General features: G+C 38.9%; 5 protein-coding genes across 6 annotated transcripts; 3 read left to right on the forward strand and 2 right to left on the reverse strand.

Moving 5' to 3' along the window:
- The first annotated feature begins 1,162 nt into the window (after positions 1 to 1,162).
- Positions 1,163 to 4,339, forward strand: LOC111793238 (protein Dr1 homolog). 2 transcript variants are annotated; one of them, XM_023675024.1, is made up of 6 exons: positions 1,163 to 1,351; positions 1,535 to 1,604; positions 2,658 to 2,747; positions 3,059 to 3,153; positions 3,708 to 3,776; positions 3,968 to 4,339. In XM_023675024.1, the coding sequence occupies exons 2-6, from the start codon at positions 1,550 to 1,552 to the stop codon at positions 4,139 to 4,141; spliced, it is 483 nt and encodes a 160-aa protein (XP_023530792.1). In that variant the 5' UTR covers positions 1,163 to 1,351; positions 1,535 to 1,549; the 3' UTR covers positions 4,142 to 4,339. The 2 variants fall into 2 exon arrangements, with proteins under 2 accessions (XP_023530792.1, XP_023530793.1); XM_023675025.1 differs by having other exon boundaries at positions 1,165 to 1,351; positions 3,980 to 4,339.
- A 99-nt stretch (positions 4,340 to 4,438) lies between these two features.
- On the forward strand, positions 4,439 to 6,128 carry LOC111793237 (protein MIZU-KUSSEI 1-like). Its single transcript, XM_023675023.1, has one exon. The coding sequence runs from the start codon at positions 4,853 to 4,855 to the stop codon at positions 5,849 to 5,851; it is 999 nt and encodes a 332-aa protein (XP_023530791.1). The 5' UTR covers positions 4,439 to 4,852; the 3' UTR covers positions 5,852 to 6,128.
- Positions 6,129 to 8,623: 2,495 nt separating this feature from the next.
- On the reverse strand, positions 8,624 to 12,575 carry LOC111793239 (kinesin-like protein KIN-8A). Its single transcript, XM_023675026.1, has 6 exons — positions 11,412 to 12,575; positions 11,041 to 11,314; positions 10,478 to 10,528; positions 9,929 to 10,387; positions 9,148 to 9,804; positions 8,624 to 9,033 (listed from the first exon to the last, which is right to left on the reverse strand). Exons 1-6 carry the CDS (start codon positions 12,191 to 12,193, stop codon positions 9,007 to 9,009), a joined length of 2,250 nt encoding a protein of 749 aa, XP_023530794.1. The 5' UTR covers positions 12,194 to 12,575; the 3' UTR covers positions 8,624 to 9,006.
- A 1,170-nt stretch (positions 12,576 to 13,745) lies between these two features.
- Positions 13,746 to 19,122, reverse strand: LOC111793587 (translation initiation factor eIF-2B subunit delta-like). Its single transcript, XM_023675540.1, has 7 exons — positions 18,372 to 19,122; positions 16,720 to 16,857; positions 16,005 to 16,345; positions 14,808 to 15,552; positions 14,624 to 14,720; positions 14,491 to 14,545; positions 13,746 to 14,089 (listed from the first exon to the last, which is right to left on the reverse strand). Exons 1-7 carry the CDS (start codon positions 18,880 to 18,882, stop codon positions 14,027 to 14,029), a joined length of 1,950 nt encoding a protein of 649 aa, XP_023531308.1. The 5' UTR covers positions 18,883 to 19,122; the 3' UTR covers positions 13,746 to 14,026.
- Positions 19,123 to 19,956: 834 nt separating this feature from the next.
- Positions 19,957 to 20,673, forward strand: LOC111793590 (oleosin 1-like). The gene has a single exon (XM_023675543.1). The coding sequence runs from the start codon at positions 20,087 to 20,089 to the stop codon at positions 20,534 to 20,536; it is 450 nt and encodes a 149-aa protein (XP_023531311.1). The 5' UTR covers positions 19,957 to 20,086; the 3' UTR covers positions 20,537 to 20,673.
- The last annotated feature ends 77 nt before the right edge of the window (positions 20,674 to 20,750 follow it).

Here is a 20,750-nt window from a genome sequence, read left to right on the forward strand (position 1 = left end):
TACAGAGATCAAATTTAACCNCTTTTTTTTTATTTTTCCTTCTTAGGTCTTTGGGTACAGAGATCAAATTTAACCCTTTTTTTTTTTTAATTTCTTCCATTATATATATATATATATAATATATTATTTTGATTTCAATTTTAAGTTCTACAGTTATCTAGCTTTAATACAATTTGTAACTGCCTAAGTTTACCATTATCAACATGTTATTTGACAAATCACCCATGGAGTCTAGGGTCTTCGCTAGCACACGCCCAACGGCTGACTCTAATATCATTTATAATTGTCTAAGCCCATTATTAGCATCAGCCTCACATTTTTTAAACGGGTATATCAGTAAATATGTAGTGTTTTATTCCTTTCTCTTATCAATATGGGATCTTACATGTATCTAATTATTTCATTTGATTTTTTTTTCGTTGTTTCACCTAATATATATTCAAATATTTGTATTAGTACAATTTTTAAAATAATTGATAAACAATAGTATAGGTCCTCAAATTTTCTACCCTACTTTTTATTTGTGAGACCCATTTAAGTGCCATTTAAGTATAAGAGGCCCATTTACGTGCAAGACCCATTTACGTATAAGAGGCCCATTTACGTGCGAGACCCATTTAAGTGCCATTTAAGTATAAGAGGCCCATTTACGTGCGAGACCCATTTAAGTGCGAGGCCCATTTATGTGAAAGGCCCATTTATGTGCTAGGCCCAGAGAAAGTGGTGGGGGATTCTCAATTTGACCAAAGAACCAATTATCGAATGCCACGAGGCAAGACCATCTCTTTCAAATGGCATGATAGATGAAACATTTGGAACAAGACATCCTAAAAACAACTGACTTTTCTAAAAGAATAAAAGAAAAAGAAAAGAAAAGAAAATAAATAAAAATAAATTAAAACAAAATAAATATATTTATTCAATTCATAATTACAAAGAAAAAAGAAAAGAAAAGAAAAGAAAGCATCCAAAGTTCCTTTTCCTCACGCGCCACTCTGCCGCCTGACTACGCTACCCCTTCAACCAATCATCGCTAAAAAGGGCAACGCCCACGGGTCCCACCCGATCCAACTTATTCATTCAGTTGCCCTTTATCCACGCGCATCGTTTGCGCGTGGACTACGCTCTGGTGCCTCCTTTGCCCTAATCTCCTGCGAGCGAGATCTTACTCTCTTATCCTGAAGAACCACAATAACCTCTGATAAAAATGCATATATCAACAATGCCCCTCCACCACCACTCCACCTCCTTCATCGCCTTTTTCGATTCCGATCTTCTTCAATCGGTGGGATCGCCGTCGTCATTTTCCGGTTTCGCCAATTTAATTTTCTCTGTTGGCTTCCCTGACGCCGTAAGTTCCGATCTTCTCCCCCTCCTCTGTATCGTTTTTTTTTTTTTTTTTTTTTTTTTTTTTTTTTTTTTTTTTTTTTTTTTNATTTTTCCAGAATTTGTGTCTGTTCTCGATTCCCGCCGTTGCTCTAATTTTTCTTTTTGTATTTTTTTATTTTTTTATTTTTTTTTGTATGTATTGCAGTCTTGAAGGTTAGGTATGGAGCCGATGGACATAGTTGGAAAGTCTAAAGAGGACGCCTCGCTTCCTAAGGGTACTTGTAATTTCTGGCGGTGGTTTTTGGTGTTTTTGTGTGAATTTTTTTGGGGGTATCCCCCCCATGGTGTAGTGAATTTTATATTTTCGTTCGTGGACTAATTTGGTGTTTCTTCTTTTATTTTAAAACAATAATCTGAATTTGGGGATCCTCTGTAAACCAAGTATCTAATCGTGAGTTGAGGTCAATGTCTGGAAATGTTATACATCGCGACAACGATGAAGGGCACCTTTAGTCATCGTCTCCACTGGAGAGGATGCACCTTGATGCTTGTTTNACTGGATAATAGGCTTGAGTTCATAGAAGGAAGCCCTTTGCTTGATTTTCATTTTGATTCTCAGTCTTTTTCTGAGTTACTAGTATGCTGTATTCCGTACCTAAGTCTGGATGCCTGAGTTCCAGTTCATCAGTTCTCACTTTCCGACGATCTTCATAATATAGAGTAGCTTTTGAGGACGTTTTTGTTCCTCAAATGTTAGAGTTCCTTACTCCCGTCTTTCATTCATATTTTTTCTTGCATCCCACTTCTGTCTGACTAATTAACCAGTCACCGTGTTTCCAAACAACAGTTCTCTTATTTTAGATATTCTATATAAGATGGTTGGGCCTTCAAAAGAAACAGTCGGGGCTTGTCTTCTGCTTCCTTTAAGTCGGGTTTGTCTTGTAGTTCGTGTTCATCTTTCTAGCTCGACCTTCTTCTCTAGACAGAGTAGCTTTTGTGGACGTTTTGGTTTCCAAAAAATTAGTGTTCCTCTTCTCCTGTGAACCAATTCATGACTCCCTTTGGTATGGTGTATTTTGGTGACAACAATATGACTCCCTTGTACAAAAGAAGTAATGATGATCATTAAACTGCTTGAGCAAATTGCTGAATTTTTTTATTAATTAGTTTATTTCTTTGAATGTGGGTGATTCAAAACTTTAATGTTTGGTAGAGATTATAATGCTTTCACCAATTGAGCTATGCTCATAGCATCATGTGCTTTTATATTGTAAACCATAATTTCTGATTCCTCTGCTATTTTGTTTTGTTCAATTTTTCTTGGTCAGCGACTATGACTAAAATTATCAAAGAGATGTTGCCCCCTGATGTTCGTGTTGCAAGAGATGCCCAAGATCTTCTGATTGAGTGTTGTGTAGGTGAGAATATCTTTGCCATTTTCTTTGTGTATTTTAACATTTAATGTATTAGTACTTGGTGTTGGTTTCCTGCACCACTGTTAATAGCCGTTTGTGGCTCTATTATTTTTCGAACAATAATCACATGTAGTTGTCCGTATGCACTGCCTTTTATTGTACTATTTTTTATTTAGTTGATTTTTTCTGTCCTCTTTTTTACTATTGTTCCCCCACCCTCCCCGGCTTTAAGCTGGTGGCAGTTTTTTATGACAGTGACCAATTATTACTTCTCACTTAAGAATTGCTCTCTCTTTGTTTTGGTGTTCTTGCAGAGTTTATAAACCTTGTGTCGTCCGAGTCCAATGAAGTTTGTAGCAAAGAAGATAAAAGAACAATTGCACCTGAGCACGTGCTCAAGGCTCTTGAGGTCTATGGACTATCCAAGTTACCTTTATATTCGTAATAATATAGACTTGTATGTGTTAATTGCTATTATTTTTTTGGAAAATGCCTGCTGAAATTGTCTTTTTTTACTATTCAGCCCCCTGAAATTCAGATTTTCCTTTCTGTAGGAGTTGATTTCCCAATTGGTTGTTAGAATAATACGACTGAAGTACGAAATCTTAAAAGAAATTAATAGTCTTCAGTGGAATATGAATTTCGATAACCTAACTATACCTTACCAAAATAATATTATCCTATCATATGCTTCTTACAGAAAGTCTTAGTTTCCTCCTATTACATAGAAATGGAGAAATAAATCACAATACATTTTAACAATGTCATGAGGAGTTTGATTACACATAAGAACACTATGGGTGAAGTCCTTCCTTCCTTTTCTCAGCTGGAGTAGCATCTGTGGATTGTTTTCAATAACTTTTTCATTGATGTGCTTGAAGAAGATGCTTTGCAGCCTTAGCTAGGTTACTTTTATTTTATGTCTGCTTTTGAACTTACACTTATGGTTATATGTACGATCAGGTGCTTGGTTTTAGTGAGTACATTGAGGAAGTTTATGCTGCATATGAACAACACAGGCTCGAAACTATGGTAATGCTTCATTATAGAAATTTTCCGCGAGGTCTAGATAATCAGTATCTATTTTTATTTGTGTTCCTTAAAGAGAATTCGTTTCCGTGATTCTCTTAACTGGAATTTATTGTCATAAAATTTAGTTCACTTAAATATGAGTGTCCTAAGGCAACTTGAAGCACTAACATTTTTCTTTTCTCTCCATTGAGAAAACTCTCCAGCAAGACTCGTTGAAAGGTGGAAAGTGGAGTAATGGAGCCGAGATGACTGAAGAAGAAGCTTTGGCTGAGCAGCAAAGAATGTTTGCAGAGGCACGTGCAAGAATGAATGGCAGTAACACCGCTCCGAAGCAACTGGAGCCTGAGCAAAGTTTAGAGAGCTAATTTTAGGATCTTTATTTTCTTCCAACCATAGGCAAGATTCCTTGACCCTTCCATTTGTGCCTCAATTATGCCTTGTGCGTATGTACAAAAAAAAAAATTATTAACCTAGCACTGGGCTCTGTGAAGATGCATTGTAATATATATCCATATCCTACGGATCCATGTCTAGTTAATACAAGTAGTGACTGTGTTTAAAACTCTCTTTCTCTCTCTCTCTACCCAATATACTATCTCAAATGCACACATTTGTCTCCTTACAGCATCTGTGCGATAGTATTATAACTTTCAGGAACCTGCTCTGCCTTGGCCTTTTGGATTTACTGACGAGTCATTGCTTTCTCAAACCTTCATTACTCAAATGAAACAGATGATGGGTCTCGATTGATTAGTAGATCTTCATTACTCTCTGCCCAACATGGTTTATGAGTTTGCTCAGTGAGACCCCCCTACAAGCTTTGTGCGTCACTCTCAAACATGAATTTGGATTTGATTTTCGTTAGATTGTCTACTGTGAACAGCTATGGATTATATTTAGGGTGGGTTTTGATGGTGTAGTTTCACTGTTTATGCTTGAAGTCAACAAAATGCCCTCACAAGAAAGTAACACCGATATTGCCTCTTTCTGGATTCCCTTCTCTCTCTCTCTCTCTCTCTCTCTCTCTCTCTCTCTCTCTCTCTCATGTCTCCCCAAATCAGTTGGTGGGTCAGTCTATGTTTCTTTTGTCAGGATTCTCTTGCAGCACATCAATAAACCTTGAAACTAAGAATTCAATGATGAGAGCCCCACACAGCACAGATAAAGGGGAAGAAACCACATTCTCTTTATTATACACTCACTCCCTCTTAGTCTATCTCCTACCAACCAACCTTCTGAAGAATCTACCTTCCTTACCCCTGGTTTCTCAGCTACAGCCAGTAATGGCTCTGGAATCCTCATCCAGAAGGCACTTCCATTGGACAAGGAAGGTTAGTAATGAAGATGAAGACGATTCCACCTTCAAATCCTCAGAATCTGCCCCAGAAGAAAAGGAGGAGGAGAACGCCAAGCCCATTTCACAGGACTCACAACATCAGCAGCAGGTTGGAGCACAATTGTCAAGGAGGAAACTGCAACAGCTTGCCGTCTCTCGGTTCCGTTCGGTTCTCACTGCCCTTGGCCGCAGCCGGAACCAGCAGCTCGGTCTTCGTTCTCGAGTGGTCGGAACACTGTTTGGTTCTCGCCGAGGGCATGTTCATTTTGCATTCCAGAGAGACCCCAATTCTCATCCCGCTTTCTTGATTGAGCTTGCTACACCAATCAGTGGTCTGGTGAAGGAAATGGCATCTGGACTGGTTCGAATTGCACTGGAATGCGATAAAGAGAAAGAGGAGAACAAGAAACCAGGAAGGAGGCTGCTTGAAGAGCCTATTTGGAGGACATTTTGCAATGGGAAGAAATGCGGTTTTGCTTCAAGGCGAGAATGTGGACCTAAGGAGTGGAAGATCTTGAAGGCTGTGGAGCCAATTTCCATGGGTGCTGGCGTTTTACCGGTGAACGAAGGCACCGAGGGCGGTGGCGGGGAGGGAAAAGAGGGATCAGATGGTGAAATCATGTACATGAGAGCCAAGTTTGAGAGAATTGTAGGCTCTAGGGACTCTGAAGCTTTCTACATGATGAACCCAGATAGTAATGGTGCTCCTGAGCTCAGTGTCTATTTACTAAGGGTGTAATTTGAGCAACCATGGAAGGATTGATCTGAGTTACTCCTCAAGTTCCTTCATTTCAGCAGCTGCAGCTCAGCTAAACTCCAACTCCAACTCCAAGTCTTGTATTTTCTTCTTTCTGATGTACTGTTACTCTGTATTATTTCCAGTTTAGATTTTCTTTCTTTTTGTTGAGTATGAGGGGATACATTACAAGAAGATGATGGTGGGTTGGGGAGATGAAGGTGTAAATGTATAGTTTCTGTCTAATTCATGATTAATTACAATTACCTTAGAATGCTATTCATTCTTGCTGGGTAAATCTCCATTTTGATTGCTTCAAAAGGTGGGAAAAAAAAATCTCCATCCTATAGGATCAACAGAGCCTGTGTTGTCTTGTCCAATTATGACATCATAAGATATGTAATGTTGTTTGGGCATGTGATGTGATGATATACCCAAATTATTAGTGGGCTTCACATTCAATTATGATTGTTTCTATGTTCATGTTTTAAAGATTGCTTCTTCATTTTTCAATTTTTTTTTACTTTACCCATTTACCATCATCTTACGTTTGACATGTTTTTGAACTTACAGACTAAAGTTATACTGTAAGAGAGAAAAAGCCAGGAAGATCCTTGTTGTTTCATACAAAAGGTAACAAAACTCTATCAGAGCCTTCTTCTTTTTGGGAAAAAAGAAACTCCCATCTGCATATTTAAATAAGTTTCAAAGCAGATACTGTTGTTTTAGACAGCAAAATGCCCAAAAAAGGAAAAAAGAAATCCAACTTAATTATCTCTAAAAATAAGAAAGAATCCTTACTCGGGTTAGAGTAGACCAGTTTTTTTAAAGTCTATAGACATAAGATTCTCAACAAGAAAGGAGCGAGAGGAGCGAAGCAGCTTTACCAAGTTCAATAAGGGAGAGAAAAATCGCTTTTAATGGCTGAAAATGACGGTGTTTTAGCCAAATTTGGATCATCTTCTTTGTTAATAGCTATAATCATCATATGATTATGAGTATCTATTCTCTCTCATTCTCTACCTAGAAAGAAGCTAATGATCAGAGTTCTATGTATTTTACCTTAAACCCTAAACCCTAAACAGTATTCTTTCTTTTCTCTGTGCAGGACTACTCATCATCTTAGCATCACCAACTTTATATTGTTTGGTCTTAAAGTGAAGAGGATTCAATCATTACCTGGGCTCATAGTTGTCTCTTAAATGATCCCAAGAGAATTTTTTGCAAGAGCCAAATCATGGAAGTCATAAAAGAAATATTTATATATCAAGAAAGAAAAAAAAAACCTCTTCCTGACAGCACAGCTGAAGCTTTTCCTGTTTCAATTCTTGACTGCTTTTTTTCCCCCACTTTGGAATTTGGTTCTTTTGAAACATTTAAGTTTCCTCCATAGTTTTGAAAAACTTCTCCTTCCTACAGTGAACTATATTTAAATTACATGTTTACCCCCATGAAGAAAAAAGGGAATGATTTGCTTTTCCTAGTTTCAAGGCTTTCTCTCTCTGCCTTTTGTTACTTTATTCAATGGGGAGAGGAGGGCACTGGAGAGGGTTTGGCTCATAGATGGGTCAAGATCATATTCTATAAGATTATCTCTCAAAAGAAAGGAAAACCCATTGTGAGTTTTGATGATTGCTTATCATACAAAATGATAGTGGCTGCCTCACACAATCAACAGCCACTAAGATCCTCCAGTTTTAGTGCAAATTCTTCATTTTTTTCTTTCTAAATCTAAACCAGTTTATCTAGAAAACTAAACCAGTTTGACTCATTGACTGCCATCAAATTTGCAGTTGAGAACAAGCCGCATTGAAAATGAGACAATGACATATGGTCTTTTGCCTTTAGCCTGTCTTGGGAAGATGAGAGATTAACTACCAACATGACAGGAAGTTCATTTATCGAGCTTTGTTTAGAAGCATGCCTGTTTTCTGTCATATAGATTTTGTTTGATACCTTTTGATTTGATCTGTTTATCGTTTCTTGAGATTTAGCCATCAATTATATCTGACTGTCTGACAGTAATTCTTACTTGGAAACATTCTTCTTCTCTTTTGTTTCTTTGATTTCTTTCTCCTCATGAATTCAGATGCTGATATGTCAGTCTGTGGTTGGGATGCTATGTTTACAGGCATAGACGATAGATCTCTTCCTTATTGTTAGAGGGGGAATAGAGGTTGGTTAACTTATAATGTAGTGCTACTAAAGCAATTCCGAGGATTAAGTTGATATCTTGCTGAGTCGGGAAAAAAATGCTAGATTTGTGGGATTTCACATCAGTTAGAGAGTGGAACGGAAGATTTTCTATAAGAGTGTAGAAATCTCTCCCTAACAAGCGCTTTGTAAAATTGTAAGGCTAACGGTGATACACAACAGACCAAAAGAGGACAATATTTACTAGCGGTGGGCTTGACTTGGCCTATTACAAGATTACTTCCGTCAAGTATGATTTCAAATGGAGCGAACGAGAGTGTTCATACAATTGCACAAGAAACTTGTATAACTTTTGGCAACTTGGAGAAATTTCCAAGTTTTTCAGTTAGATACATACTTTCTCCACTTTGTTGTCATATTTAAATTCTCATCTTGAGTCTACATGAGAGGGTGGGTTCACATGTGAAAGCTCTCTTTCCAAGTAGCCTAGCAGCTTAGTTATCAACAAAAACAGCAACCTTGCTTCACTTCAATCTCATATTTTTCAATTTTGTACACAAGGAAACCATAAACATGGTGGGTATCATTCTCTACAGAACAGAACATTAAAGTCTCACAGAGTTGAGAGAGAAAATAAAGTTGAAACTTGTCATTCTTGGGGTGATTAATAAATACCCAGATGATACCTCAGACAAAGCAAACAAAGTGAAGAGATATCTCATGGAATGTGTTCCAGTTAGTCAGTACATGGGTTTTGACTAAGAAAGAATAAAATAATATGTAACACAGTTTCAGTCGCAAAGATTCACATAACAAGAACAGAAAAAACTAAGAAAATCTATGGGCTAATCAGTTGTATACATGAAAAATCCATCAGAAGAAGCAGAAGAATTATATACCATAACGCTCCCTCCTAAAGCAGGACTTCTTTATACCTTTTGTTCTTCTCATAGTGGCAATCCTGTTTCTTCTTGTCAATCTCTTCTTTGAGTCTTACTCCGAAGCTATGGCTTCTGTCGAGCAAAACCCGGCTGCGTTGTCGAAAACATAGAAATGAGATGGATGAATAATCAAGCTGTTAGAGTTTGGAAAGTAGTTCTGAGGTTTTCTGTTATAGTTTCATAATGTAAAAGGAGAAACACTACCTGACGAAGCAAAGAGGGAGCAGCAGTAGGAGGTTCTGCAAGGACATGGCTTCTAGTCTTCCTTCCATTTAATGTGGCAACAGAAGGGCTATTAGTTGTTGTTATGTCCCAAAAGCTTCGTTTTTTAGCTGTTGGAGCTGGTGATTTGAAACGGTGGCTTGGGCTCCTCAGCTCACCTACGCTTGGTTCCTTTGGTCTTAAGCTGCTTCTTGTCCCTGTTGGTTTTTCGCCCTTCTTCAAGAGTTCATTAATAAGATCATCTTTGTGCTTTAACTCCACAATGTGCTCTTTCTTTGTCTTCTCAAGCTCTGCTTCTAATTGTTTCACCGTGCGGCGAAGCTCTCGAACCGCTTCCTCTGCTCCCTTCTTTCTAGATTCTGGTGTAAAACAGTTCCCATTTAAGAAGGAGGATCTTGGTTTTCGTCTCTCATTTTGGTGGACTGATGTTGGAGGAGTTAGAAGAGATGTGGCTGAAGACGGGGTCGATGAAGCGACCGCAGCCAAGGATTGCGCCTGTAAGGTTAGCAACTTCTGTTGCTGACGAACCAACTGCACGCGCAATTCTCGATTTTCTTTCTGCAATTCGAGCAATAGTTTAGCCTGGTCTGATTCAGATTCGGGTACCTTCATCATTATCTCCTCATTTGCCTCTGCAATCTGCATTCAGTGATCAAAGTCAAATCATTTCTAATGGAAAGTTTGATCTTTTGCCATGTTTATGATGCAATCCTTCAAAAGTTTATGATGAATTATAAGTAAAGAACAAGTTTGTTGGTCAAACCTTAGTTCTGATCTCTTTAGCACGATCAGCCCAATGAAGTGTATTTTGGGTTTCACCAAATGATAAGTCGCTTGGGCTAATATTTGCAATCATCACAGTGTTACAAGCTCCTCCTAATGAGTCCTTAAGAAGCTGTGTGAGTTTTGAATTCCTATAAGGAATGTGCTTCTTTCCTTCCACAAGGGCATTGATGCAACTACTTAGAGCAAGTAGTGATCTGTTTATGTTTGCTCCCTCAAGAGATCTTAGTGTTCTTTGGTCTGTGGCAAGTGCCCTCTCTGACCCAGCAAGATCAATCAATGACAGCTTCCCTACTCGGTTTACGACGTTCATTCCACCATCTCTGGCTTGGTATTCAACTGTTACCTGAAGTATAGCATGAGACCGTGAAGAAGTTTCGTTAACACGGGTCGGTTCGGTTGTGCGGTTTTGATTTCCCCGCTGAAGCAACGCCATCACCTAGGCAGAATCCAATAGAAATTTGAAGCTCCCCTTCTCCATTTCATAAAATATCAAACTTTCAAAACTATAAGGGAGTTAGAATGTTACTTCATCTGTGGAGTAAGCTCTGTATTGTGTAAGACCAGCAGCAACAATGCCCTGGAGTATCGGAATAACCATTTAGCTGAATAGTAATGAAGAAATTTTCCATTGAAAAAAACAAGATAATGAAGATTTCATATGATTTAAATTGGATAGAATCGTCCAAACTCTTCTAGTTTACGAGCCTCACCGCCCGTAGATATTGTCCTCTTTGGACTTTTCCTTTCGGATTTCTCCTCAATGTTTTAAAATGCATCTGCTATAGAGAGGTTTCCACACCCTTATAAGGAATGCCTTGTTCCCCTCTCCAACCGATGTGGGATCTCATAATCCACCCTCTTGGAGGCCAGCGTCCTTGCTGGCACACTGCTCGGTATCTAACTTTGATACCATTTATAATAGATATTGTCCTCTTTGAGCTTTTCTTTTCGGGGTTTCTCTCAAGGTTTTAAAATGCGTCTTCTACGGAGAGGAGTTTCCACACCCTTATAAGGAATGTTTCGTTCCCTTCTCCAACCGACATGGGATCTCACCAATACAATGTACAGCACAGAGCAGAGAGCACAGACCTGCTTGTCTTCTCGGAGGACTAATGGCCTTCCGGGGGATAACAAATCTCTGACTGTTTCATTGTAGACCTCAATATAAGAGAGGTGAACGGCATGGTTCCCATCGCAGCTCCTCTGCCTAATCTTGGTGAAGAGGTCTTTGATAGCTAAAACCATAACTCCAGGGTTCTCAACCGTTCCTAGCATTGTGTAGGTCTTTCCAGCCCCAGTGGCTCCATAGCAGAACACAGACCCATTCCTTCCCTGTAATACTCCCTCTACAACCTCTGCTGTCCTGCTCATTCAAATTGGTACCCATTTGAAGGGTTACATATTAAGGTTTAAATGCAATAGAAATGAGTGAAATACAAGCTCTTTTGTATTGAACTTACGTGGTGGAATAGACTTCCTTCTGATTTGTAGTGTCCGGAAAAGAAGCATCAAAGGTAAAATGGCGTCCACGAAGCCTCTTCAGCCTCAAATAATCATTCTCATTAGCAAACTCTGTCAAATAAAGATCTCTTCCATTCACTATTTTAACACAACACCTCGATCCCGCTTCCTTTTCCCTCTTAGCCATTGGCCTTAGCCTCACAAACACCAAAATCCGGGTTTTCCCAGAACTCTCCTTCTCTGAAGAACTCCCAAATTCCTCCATTTCTTGCATATTCTTACACCCCACATTCTCCTTCTCTTCCATCACAGCCATTGAGTTCCCTAATGACAACTTCCTCGCTACACTCGTCAACTCACTCGCCTTTCTCGAGCATGAAAACCCGACAATTCGATCGGTTCCAACCCCCACATTCTCCTTTGCATCGGCCATCGGCGGTTGGGGAAGAACGTAAGTTCTTGTAACAGTTGAATTAGGCATTGCATTTTCTCTCATCACATTCTCAAGCTTCGCCTCTTTCACCTCTTTCTTACAACAACCCTTTAGCTCCAGGCTTGAATGCGTTGTGAATCTTAGATCTTCCCCTTTTGGTGATGACCTCCTGAGAGCTGCAGAAGCAAGCTTCTGCTGCTCGTACAAAAGGGTTAATGCCTTCATTTTCTCTTTCAATCCATGGTGAAGATTTCTAGGTGGAAGATTCAGATGCTGTTTATCTTCTTGACATGAAGTTGCTTCATTTTGGCCCTCGTTCATGATCTGAGACCGAGTCGAAACAGGCATTCTTCGTTGATTTTCTCACTGCCCAAACATACCCAGAAAATCCCACTGACCCAGTTGGAAAATCTGTCGATTTTTGAAATGTTTTTCCAGAAATTTTCCCGGAAAGTGAAAAATTCTGCGGGAAAATGATGATTGTCCAGAGAAGTAGCAAAGCAGAAGAACCGAGCTCAGGAAAGTTGAACTATGGAAGAAGAGAAGGGGGAAACGAAGATTAATGGTAGAGAATCTGAGCCGTTAATCTGCGTTGACGGAGGGCTGGTAATGGGGCGGGGAAAATCAGTTTTTGAAGTTAGGTGAATGGGGCACTCCACTTTTTTGCTTCTTCCAGTGTCCGTCCCACAGTGGCGTTTTGAAATTATGGTGGTAGGGTGGAGTGGATGAAGCAATGAGTGGAGTGGCGGTACACATTTTTGCCTTCCAAAAATTTGAATCCCTAAGTTCGTAACGGTCATAAAATTTGCGTTCAGATTCAAACGGGTTGTTGCCTTTCGAAATCGAATGTTTGTGACCGCACTGGATTACTCCTCCGCGCTTTAATTATATGAAATTTGAAATAATTAAAGGCGAAATCTTTTTCAAAAGAAGTGGAGTTTTAGGGTGATGCTAAGGTGCATCAACTACTATACATATCAATATCCTACCGTTGATGTCAATGGTTGATGATAAAAAAAATGAACGGCAGTGATTGAAATTTCTTAGATCATCTATTATGATGGATGAATTCTTTTAGAATTTTGTATGATTATGTTATATCAAACTTCATTTGAGTATTGTCCCACAAGTAAAAGCAATTCAAGGGGGAATTAGCAAATCATTATTAGTTGATCTTTTCTTTATTTATGAGATATTTTCGAGTATAAATGTCCAAAATCAAGTATAAATGTTTTGGAGGGAATAAATGGGCTAACCCACATGGACCCATCAAGTACATCGACTCAGATTGATTCGGGCCTATTCAAATAACAATGTGCTTCAGTCGGCATTTGACAAAAATCAGAAGCAATGATCGATGACAATGCAAGATGAGTGTTTTTCATATCATACAAATCTAAATGTTCTATCACGAATATACGAAGCATGTATCAAGAGATAGAAGTATACGTACGAGGTTTGTCCCCCACACAAAGGTATACAAAACTCTTAATATCACTGAGTGAAGTGAGACAATATAGTGTATGGGAGGACATAACATCATGCCGATGCTCGAACTCTTCTCTTACACACTACTCAAGGTCAACCATGATTTGGACGACCAAAATTTGACACCAATAATAAAAGAAACACTTTTTATTTTTATTAAATGAGAAGCAAAACTTCATGATGTGTGTGCTTCCAATAGGGAAATGATAATTAATTACATTAGTTGGGATTGAGTGTTAAAAAATCGCATACCCAAACTTGTTATGATGAAGGTGTTTGTGCTGTCTTTTAGCTCGTGGCTTCCAAGCAAAGGCCATTTGGGAAAGCAACCAAATTAAATTATGTATCAACAATCATAATATTCAATCTGAATAGCCACTTATAGTCTAGTTAAGAAATACTTAAAGTTTTATTTATTAATTCAAACAATTCTATAAATTTCAAGATATCGACATTTTCGTTGACATTATTCACGACGACTTTCAAACCGTACCCATAATACATTCTCCCAGAAAAAACACGCTTGGAAAAGTGTAAGGAGAAGCAACAATCACACTCTTATCTAATCGTTAGTTTACCAAAAATCAAAATTTAGTTGCAGAATTTGAATGTAAAAACTTCTTGCAGCATGCTTCGGCAACAAACATCTATGATTCATCCTTGCAAAAATAAGCTTCCTTACCAATGAAGTCCTTAAATCCATAGGTGCTCTCTCCGATACTCACGTACGATCACGGGTATGCTTGTAGGCGGGATCTACAGTTCAGAACAATAAGAAAACAAGTTTAACTCAAAACTGCAAAACCCAGATAAGATTATCGATGACAGTGCAAAGTGGCATTCATAATGGACATGAGTGATCTTGTAACAGTGAAAGGATTAGAGCGTAGTTTGTTTAACCAAACAGAACTTATCCCAAAAGGTGGTTTGCTTCCCAACGTGAAAAGAAGAAGTCAACAATAAAGAACCTAGATGCTTGACCACCTAATTATCTCAATTTCAACCTTCATCTGAATGAGCCAAGGATCAGATGCATCAATCTCATGAGGTTCGGCTTCCAAGACTTAACCCCTTTGAGGTACAATAACTGATTATAATATGTATCTCAACAAGTGCCTGAGACAGAAAGAGAGTAACATTGATTGAGCAAAGCTTACCATGCCATAATCTGTGACAATCATTGAGACATAATCTGAAGGTGTAGCATCATACCTGAAATAGTACAAGACAAAGTTAGAATGCAACACTTTTGAGGTACAATGACTGATTATAATATGTCGGTTGATTTACATTAAATTTAGACATTGCAGTTGTTCTTTAGCAGTTAAATTATCTAGATAATTAACATCCTTCCTTCCTGGGACCTTTGAAATAGCATCTGGATCACCTGCAGGAAATCTCAAAATGCTTAGACATTGTCCCTTTACCCTCTTCTGGAAGGAAATAAGAGAGAAGATGACATAACAATATGTACCTAATTCATTGAAACATATTGAGTCAAGCTGTACCCTTTCATGAAATTTATAGGCTTCGCAGCAGATTAAGACTGGAACATGGAATGCATTAGCAACCATGGCAACACCTGCAGTTCCCACTCTTGAATATACAGTTCCATTAGACAATACTGCAGCAGCCCCCAGAAAAACTCGTGTTACTTCGTGCATCACATAAGAAATAGCATTTATATGAGTGTAGGTACACTTTAGGCCACTTGCTATTAGCCTACGAAGTAATGCTTGCCCTTCCAGTTTCGGTCGGGAATCCACCACGACAACACGGAATTCTTTTCTGAGCTCATGTGCATATAATAGAAGCATCTCTACAGCACATGATGATCCATATGTGAGAAGAACATCTCCATCCCTGATTTTAGTAGCAGCATGTCTAACTATGACCTCATCTGCAATGATAATCTTTTCATTGATAAATCGATCAATATCTGAGCAAAGTGTAGCTTTTACTTCAGATTCCAGAAGATTCACTGGTAATTTGGCAATGCGATTCTTCAGAAACCTAATTGCATTTCCCATGCTAACAGACAGTGGCCTGCACTCGTTGAAGAATGACACATAGCCACCAATTTTTGCAGTTAAATCTCTACCCAGAGATTTCTGAGGCGGAGTTGAGTAGTCTTTGATGGCCTGTTGAAAGGCATGAAGCATTGCAATACAGCGAGCATTGCCTCCACATATATCTCCGGCCATATATTGTAAACCAACCTGATAGAGTATAGGTATGTGACTAAATTAGACAAACACTAGTCAGAAAATTTATCATAGATACTATAAATTGACGACCATATATATATATATATATATATATATATATAAAGAGGTCATCCATACATTTAAATCACCATGTTAGAGTGCATAAAGTCCCACAAAAATAAAAATATCGCCATAGATCATCAATATGAAATCTTAAAACATAACAGTAATAATCAAACAGGGACGAAACCATGAGATTTTCATCTGAAATGGGAAAAGTAAGAATCTTGCGACAAAACGTGTAGAGGTTTTGTATTCTGGTGGCCTTCCTATTTGTATTCTTCTTCAAAAACTGGACAACTTATCCCTATTAAAATTCTATGCTTGTCACAATTTCTAGTCAACCGTAAATTACAAACTGTATTAGGTAGTTTCCCAATATAAAAAAGGAAAAAGAAAATAACCTTGTAAATGGCAGGATGAATGGTGTCAAGTTGGAAAAACTTCGACAAAAGATCAGGAAGCTGAGTTCCCTGCTCATATTGTGGCAAATGGCGAAATAATTCAACCCTATTTCGAGCTTCAGTTTGGTTGAAAACTGCTCGCTTTTTAGCCTTTTCTACCCTATTTTTATCATCAAACTGCATTCGTGGATGGGGCGCATCTTTCTTCCTTTCCTTATCAAGTGTACGATCACCTCCTCTTTTATCAGTAGATGCAACCGAAGGTGCAGCAGTGCTATCTTTCATAGCCGAAGGCTGCTTCACAGCTTTACCAGGGGCAGTACCTGACTTATTCGTCTCACCTTTTAGAGAACCAATAAACATATGAAAAATTAAGAAAATAAATAAATAAATAAAACAAATGAACTAGTAATTATATGAGCCCTCAAATTTTTTCTGTCACATAAAAATCCAAAGGGAAAAAGGATAATTATTAGCATTCATAACCACAGATAGAATGACCCGTTAAAACAAATTACCCATGCAATAGCAAATCCAGGAATTAGAAATTTTTAAGAGCACGAGTCAAGAAGTGTACAAATACTTCCATGTACAATGCACTAAACTGATTCCACTTAACCCTCTACATTTCTTGATTCAAAAAGTGTTCACTTTCTAGCCAGATAATAGCAATATAGTTCATGGTACATTTCAAATGATTGAAATGGAATAAAACCTTTTGCAGAAACTTTTGCTGCTCGTTGTGCCTCCTGCAGAGCCCGTCTTTCAGCCTTCGTTGTTTTTGCCTTCAGGGATTTTGAACTTGATGGCGGTGGTTGATTTTGCACCTCTGTGGGCGCCCCTCCATTATTTTCTGCAAGAGCAAAGTAGTAGAAATGAGAACCCAGACCCAATGCAAGTTCCATAAGAAAGTAAATTTGCATGTTCACAACCATGCAGAATTTTAATCCCTCATTCTAAGAAATGTTTTGGCTCCTCGATATGAACGGAGTTCAAAATTGGGCACTATAGCCAGACCATGCAAGCATGTCAGAATCAGAAAAAAGTTGACAAGTTCCAACAGAGAAGTAGAATAGTTGATGATGCTTTACAGTCGTTATTGCTAGTTCTACATAATGAACAATTTTGTCATAGTTTTATTGAATTCATAATCTCCAAAGCATTATCCAGTTAGCCCTTTAGGACAATGTACCAACTCACGGTGATTCCCCTTCCTTTACTCTTTTCAATTCCATAACTCTTTCTTGAAGAATCATACTTTTCCTCTCTCATCTAGTTACCCTGTCCTTTCTTTTCTTCATGATCCTTTCTATTTTCTTCTCCAAACTCCCTCAAACAATAAAACTGAGCAAAGTTCAACTCTAAACAGGGAAAATGGTTCTTTAGTTATCCATTAAACGTGAATCAAAGGCATTTAATTAAATAAAAAATCTTCTAAAAGTAAAACAATGCCCCCTCTTTCTAATCACATCAATCTTGAACGTGCATTCATGATCTGGTGGTAGCACTCTGGAGAAAACAATTAACTAGCACAGAAAAGTAGGAAACTCCACTAAAATAGGAAATGGAAACCATTGTATAAGCGATATCAGTATGAACAATATAACTGAAATATATTTAGTATGAGAGTTTGGCATAGGGCAGCAGTAGGAAGTTATCTTGGGTTAGCTTGAAGTTGGATTATAAAGGGGTTTTTGCGGATATCAGAATCTGAAACGAGATTCTAGCCTGCTATTTATAAATACCTATAACTTACAATAAGCATATCCGAGGAGAGGACACGATATTCTCCCAAAAAGCACTAGGAGCTCAAAAACACACTCCAATTGGCAAGGATAGCAGCCAAAAAATAAATGCAGAAATGTCTAAAAAGGGAACTAATTGAAGAGAAAAAAGCCATACCCAGTCCAATAAACATAAAAGTTCCTACCCCTTCCATCAATATCCTAGCTTCTACCAATCCATATACCCCAAAAATATAGCTATAGAGCAACTGAAAGTTAAACTCTGGCCTTGAATCTGCCTTCAAAAACTTGTTTAATGAAGTTAGGAGAGCTTCTCGGAGACGCCAGTAAAAGCTGAATGTATCCAAACAAGAAAAGAAAAAACAAAACAAAAAAGGAGCATCGAATGGATTCAGTAAAGTGCAAGACATGGAAACACAGCCACAGCCCCATCTTCCAACTGATATGAAAAAGAAATGCATAGCAGAAAGCGTAATAATTAGATGTATAAAGTCAATGCTGCACTAAAATGCTGCACCTCAAAAAGGAAAAGTACAGACTCAAAATTGGCAGACATTAACAAAATCCCCCTTGCATCAAAGAAAGGGGGGGAAATGAGTAAAGATTAGGAATGCAGTATCACCTGCAACTCCAGCAGGCTTATTAGGTCCCAGCGTCCTGAGAGGCACCGCCTGCGAATTCTCAGACGACTTAGCCGCCATGTGGACTCCAAGGCCAGGAAGGCTCGACGCAATCTTCCCAGAACCACTCCGGCGATACGGAACGGAGGTGGAAGAATCCTCGGACATCTCCAACTCATCGTCCCAAATTCTACTCGAAGGAGAAGTCGCAAGCAGGGTCTGGGAAGGGTTATAACTGCCAACATGAATCTGATCACCAGAATTCCTCCAATTGGCCGGAGTCGGAACAGGAAGAATAGTAGAGCGTGAGGCAAGGTTATCGGAGAGATGACGAGGAGGAGGAATCATGACCGGAGACAAGGGATCGGTGGGAGGAGATAGGGATTGTTGAGAAGGACCAAAGCCGACCGGACCGGATAGGGAGCGTCCGGGGGGGTTTGGAGCGTCGAGGGTGAAGAATCCGACCTGACGAACTTTGGGTTTGACGACGCGGGATCCTCGCCGAGCATCCATGAAGACTTAACGCGAATAATATTGCATCAGAATTACCAGAATCCACATAAACAGAGAAAGAGAAGAAATGGGTTCACTGCAGAGAAGCTTAATTAGCAGCTTCTGTAGCGTCCGCCATAGCCATAGCCATAGCCATAGTCAACTGAATCAGAAGAACACAGAGAAAGGAAGCAAGGGCTTATCAATCGCTCGCGTCTGCTCTACTTCATCTTCTTTTACCGCCACGAGTCAATCAATTTAACATTATTTTCATTTCATACAAAATAATTTTAAATAATTAAAAGTATACTTTCAAAGTGATTTTAAACCCAAAAAAATAATTTTAACTATTTTAAAATTACTCTCAAATATATTATTTTTAAAAAAAAAACTTAAAAAATAAAAATTGTAAAAACAAAAAAGAAATGAATAAGGAAAAGCAAAGAAAATTGGAATTCTCAACTCCAATGAGTGTTGTTATTTTTAAAGGAGGCATCGGCTTGTCTCCAACAAGACAAAAACTTTGGATAAGATGAGATGAAGGGAATATTATTATTATTTTAAACTTGGTTTCGTTGTCTAATTTTGAATTACGTGACGATAATGATAAAGTTTATATGAAGAAAAAGAATACGGCCAACTATATAGGAAAACAACGTTCAATTTACATGTGTTAAATGCTAGCGTTACTTCAAAATTAAGATCAAACTTAGATTTTTAGTATGATTGGGCCGTGCGTGCGTGCGTGGTAAAACCAAGTAAACGGAGTGTACTACTTCCGAACCTTATGGGAAAAAACTTTAGATATACGAGACTAAATTAGAGTAAAGATTGCTTGGAAGGGTCGGGGACGAGACGTTTGAAGGTAGCTCGACCATGGGTCTGGGCTTCTGTCCAAACTATATTATTTTTTTTCCCTCTCCTCATGTGATGGCTCGACTTTCATTTTAGTTTGGCTCGGTTTGGAATGAACTTACAATTAGATTCCGAGGAAGAAATTAAATACAAACTACACACATATTTATGATATATAACGTAAATATGGGTATGAAAGGTAAAGAAAGGGTCAGCCATGGGCACCCATAAGTAGCTCCAATCCCACCACGTGTATCCCTTTCATGTCTTCTCCTTCTCCCATCTGTCTCTATATACACACACCCTTTCCTCAAAATCCTCGTCGTCATTTCTCTTTTACCCGTTCACTCCCACCACCTCCTTCTCACCCATGGCCGATCGTCCCTCAACCGCCACCGCCCTCATCCGCCGCCTCCAGGAACATGCACCCAACTCCCCGCAGCTCCTCGGCCTTCTCACCCTCTTCATCTCCGCCTCCATTCTCATCTTCCTCATCGGCCTTACATTCACTGCCGCCCTCATCACCCTCATCTTTCTTAGCCCTGTCATCCTTTTAACAAGCCCCATCTGGGCTCCCCTCGTCTTCTTCCTCTTCATCCCCGCCGTTGGGTTGCTGTCTCTGGGTGGCTTTGCGGTGGCTGCTGCAGCCGGGGTCTCGTGGGCGTACCGGTACTTCAAAGGGATGCACCCACCGGGGTCGGAGCAGGTGGAGTATGCGAGGAGCCGCATTTACGACACGGCCAGCCAAGTGAAGGATTACGCGAGGGAGTATGGAGGGTATTTGCAGAGTAAGGTGAAAGACGCAGCTCCTGGAGCTTGATTAACTAATTTGAAGAACAATGCCCTGATCTCAGGCGGCTGTTGTTTTTGTTTCATAGTTTACGGTAGTAGTGTTTGGGCAGTGTGTTATCTTCCGAGTCGTTGTGCTTTAGATTTATAAAAACAGAAATAAATCTACTTTTTTTTGTTTTTTCATTAAAAGTATGCGCAATCATCAAACAACCTAATTTTGTTCGAAAATTAATTGAAACACT

Source organism: Cucurbita pepo, chromosome LG04 (genome assembly GCF_002806865.2).
Source record: "Cucurbita pepo subsp. pepo cultivar mu-cu-16 chromosome LG04, ASM280686v2, whole genome shotgun sequence".
In the NCBI taxonomy this organism is placed as follows: Eukaryota; Viridiplantae; Streptophyta; class Magnoliopsida; order Cucurbitales; family Cucurbitaceae; genus Cucurbita; species Cucurbita pepo.

Excerpts from the sequence above, each read along its gene's own strand:
- LOC111793238 (XM_023675024.1), top strand. The coding sequence starts at position 1,550 with ATGGAGCCGATGGACATAGTTGGAAAGTCTAAAGAGGACGCCTCGCTT. Across the intron at positions 1,605-2,657 it reads GGACGCCTCGCTTCCTAAGG|CGACTATGACTAAAATTATC; the intron begins GTACTTGTAATT and ends TTTCTTGGTCAG. Across the intron at positions 2,748-3,058 it reads TCTGATTGAGTGTTGTGTAG|AGTTTATAAACCTTGTGTCG; the intron begins GTGAGAATATCT and ends GTGTTCTTGCAG.
- LOC111793237 (XM_023675023.1), top strand. The coding sequence starts at position 4,853 with ATGTTTCTTTTGTCAGGATTCTCTTGCAGCACATCAATAAACCTTGAA.
- LOC111793239 (XM_023675026.1), bottom strand. The coding sequence starts at position 12,193 with ATGCCTGTTTCGACTCGGTCTCAGATCATGAACGAGGGCCAAAATGAA. Across the intron at positions 11,315-11,411 it reads AAGGAAGTCTATTCCACCAC|GACAGCAGAGGTTGTAGAGG; the intron begins GTAAGTTCAATA and ends TTGAATGAGCAG. Across the intron at positions 10,529-11,040 it reads TCCTCCGAGAAGACAAGCAG|GGCATTGTTGCTGCTGGTCT; the intron begins GTCTGTGCTCTC and ends CCGATACTCCAG.
- LOC111793587 (XM_023675540.1), bottom strand. The coding sequence starts at position 18,882 with ATGGATGCTCGGCGAGGATCCCGCGTCGTCAAACCCAAAGTTCGTCAG. Across the intron at positions 16,346-16,719 it reads AGCAAAAGTTTCTGCAAAAG|GTGAGACGAATAAGTCAGGT; the intron begins GTTTTATTCCAT and ends GTTCTCTAAAAG. Across the intron at positions 14,090-14,490 it reads TTGTCACAGATTATGGCATG|ATCCCGCCTACAAGCATACC; the intron begins GTAAGCTTTGCT and ends TCTGAACTGTAG.
- LOC111793590 (XM_023675543.1), top strand. The coding sequence starts at position 20,087 with ATGGCCGATCGTCCCTCAACCGCCACCGCCCTCATCCGCCGCCTCCAG.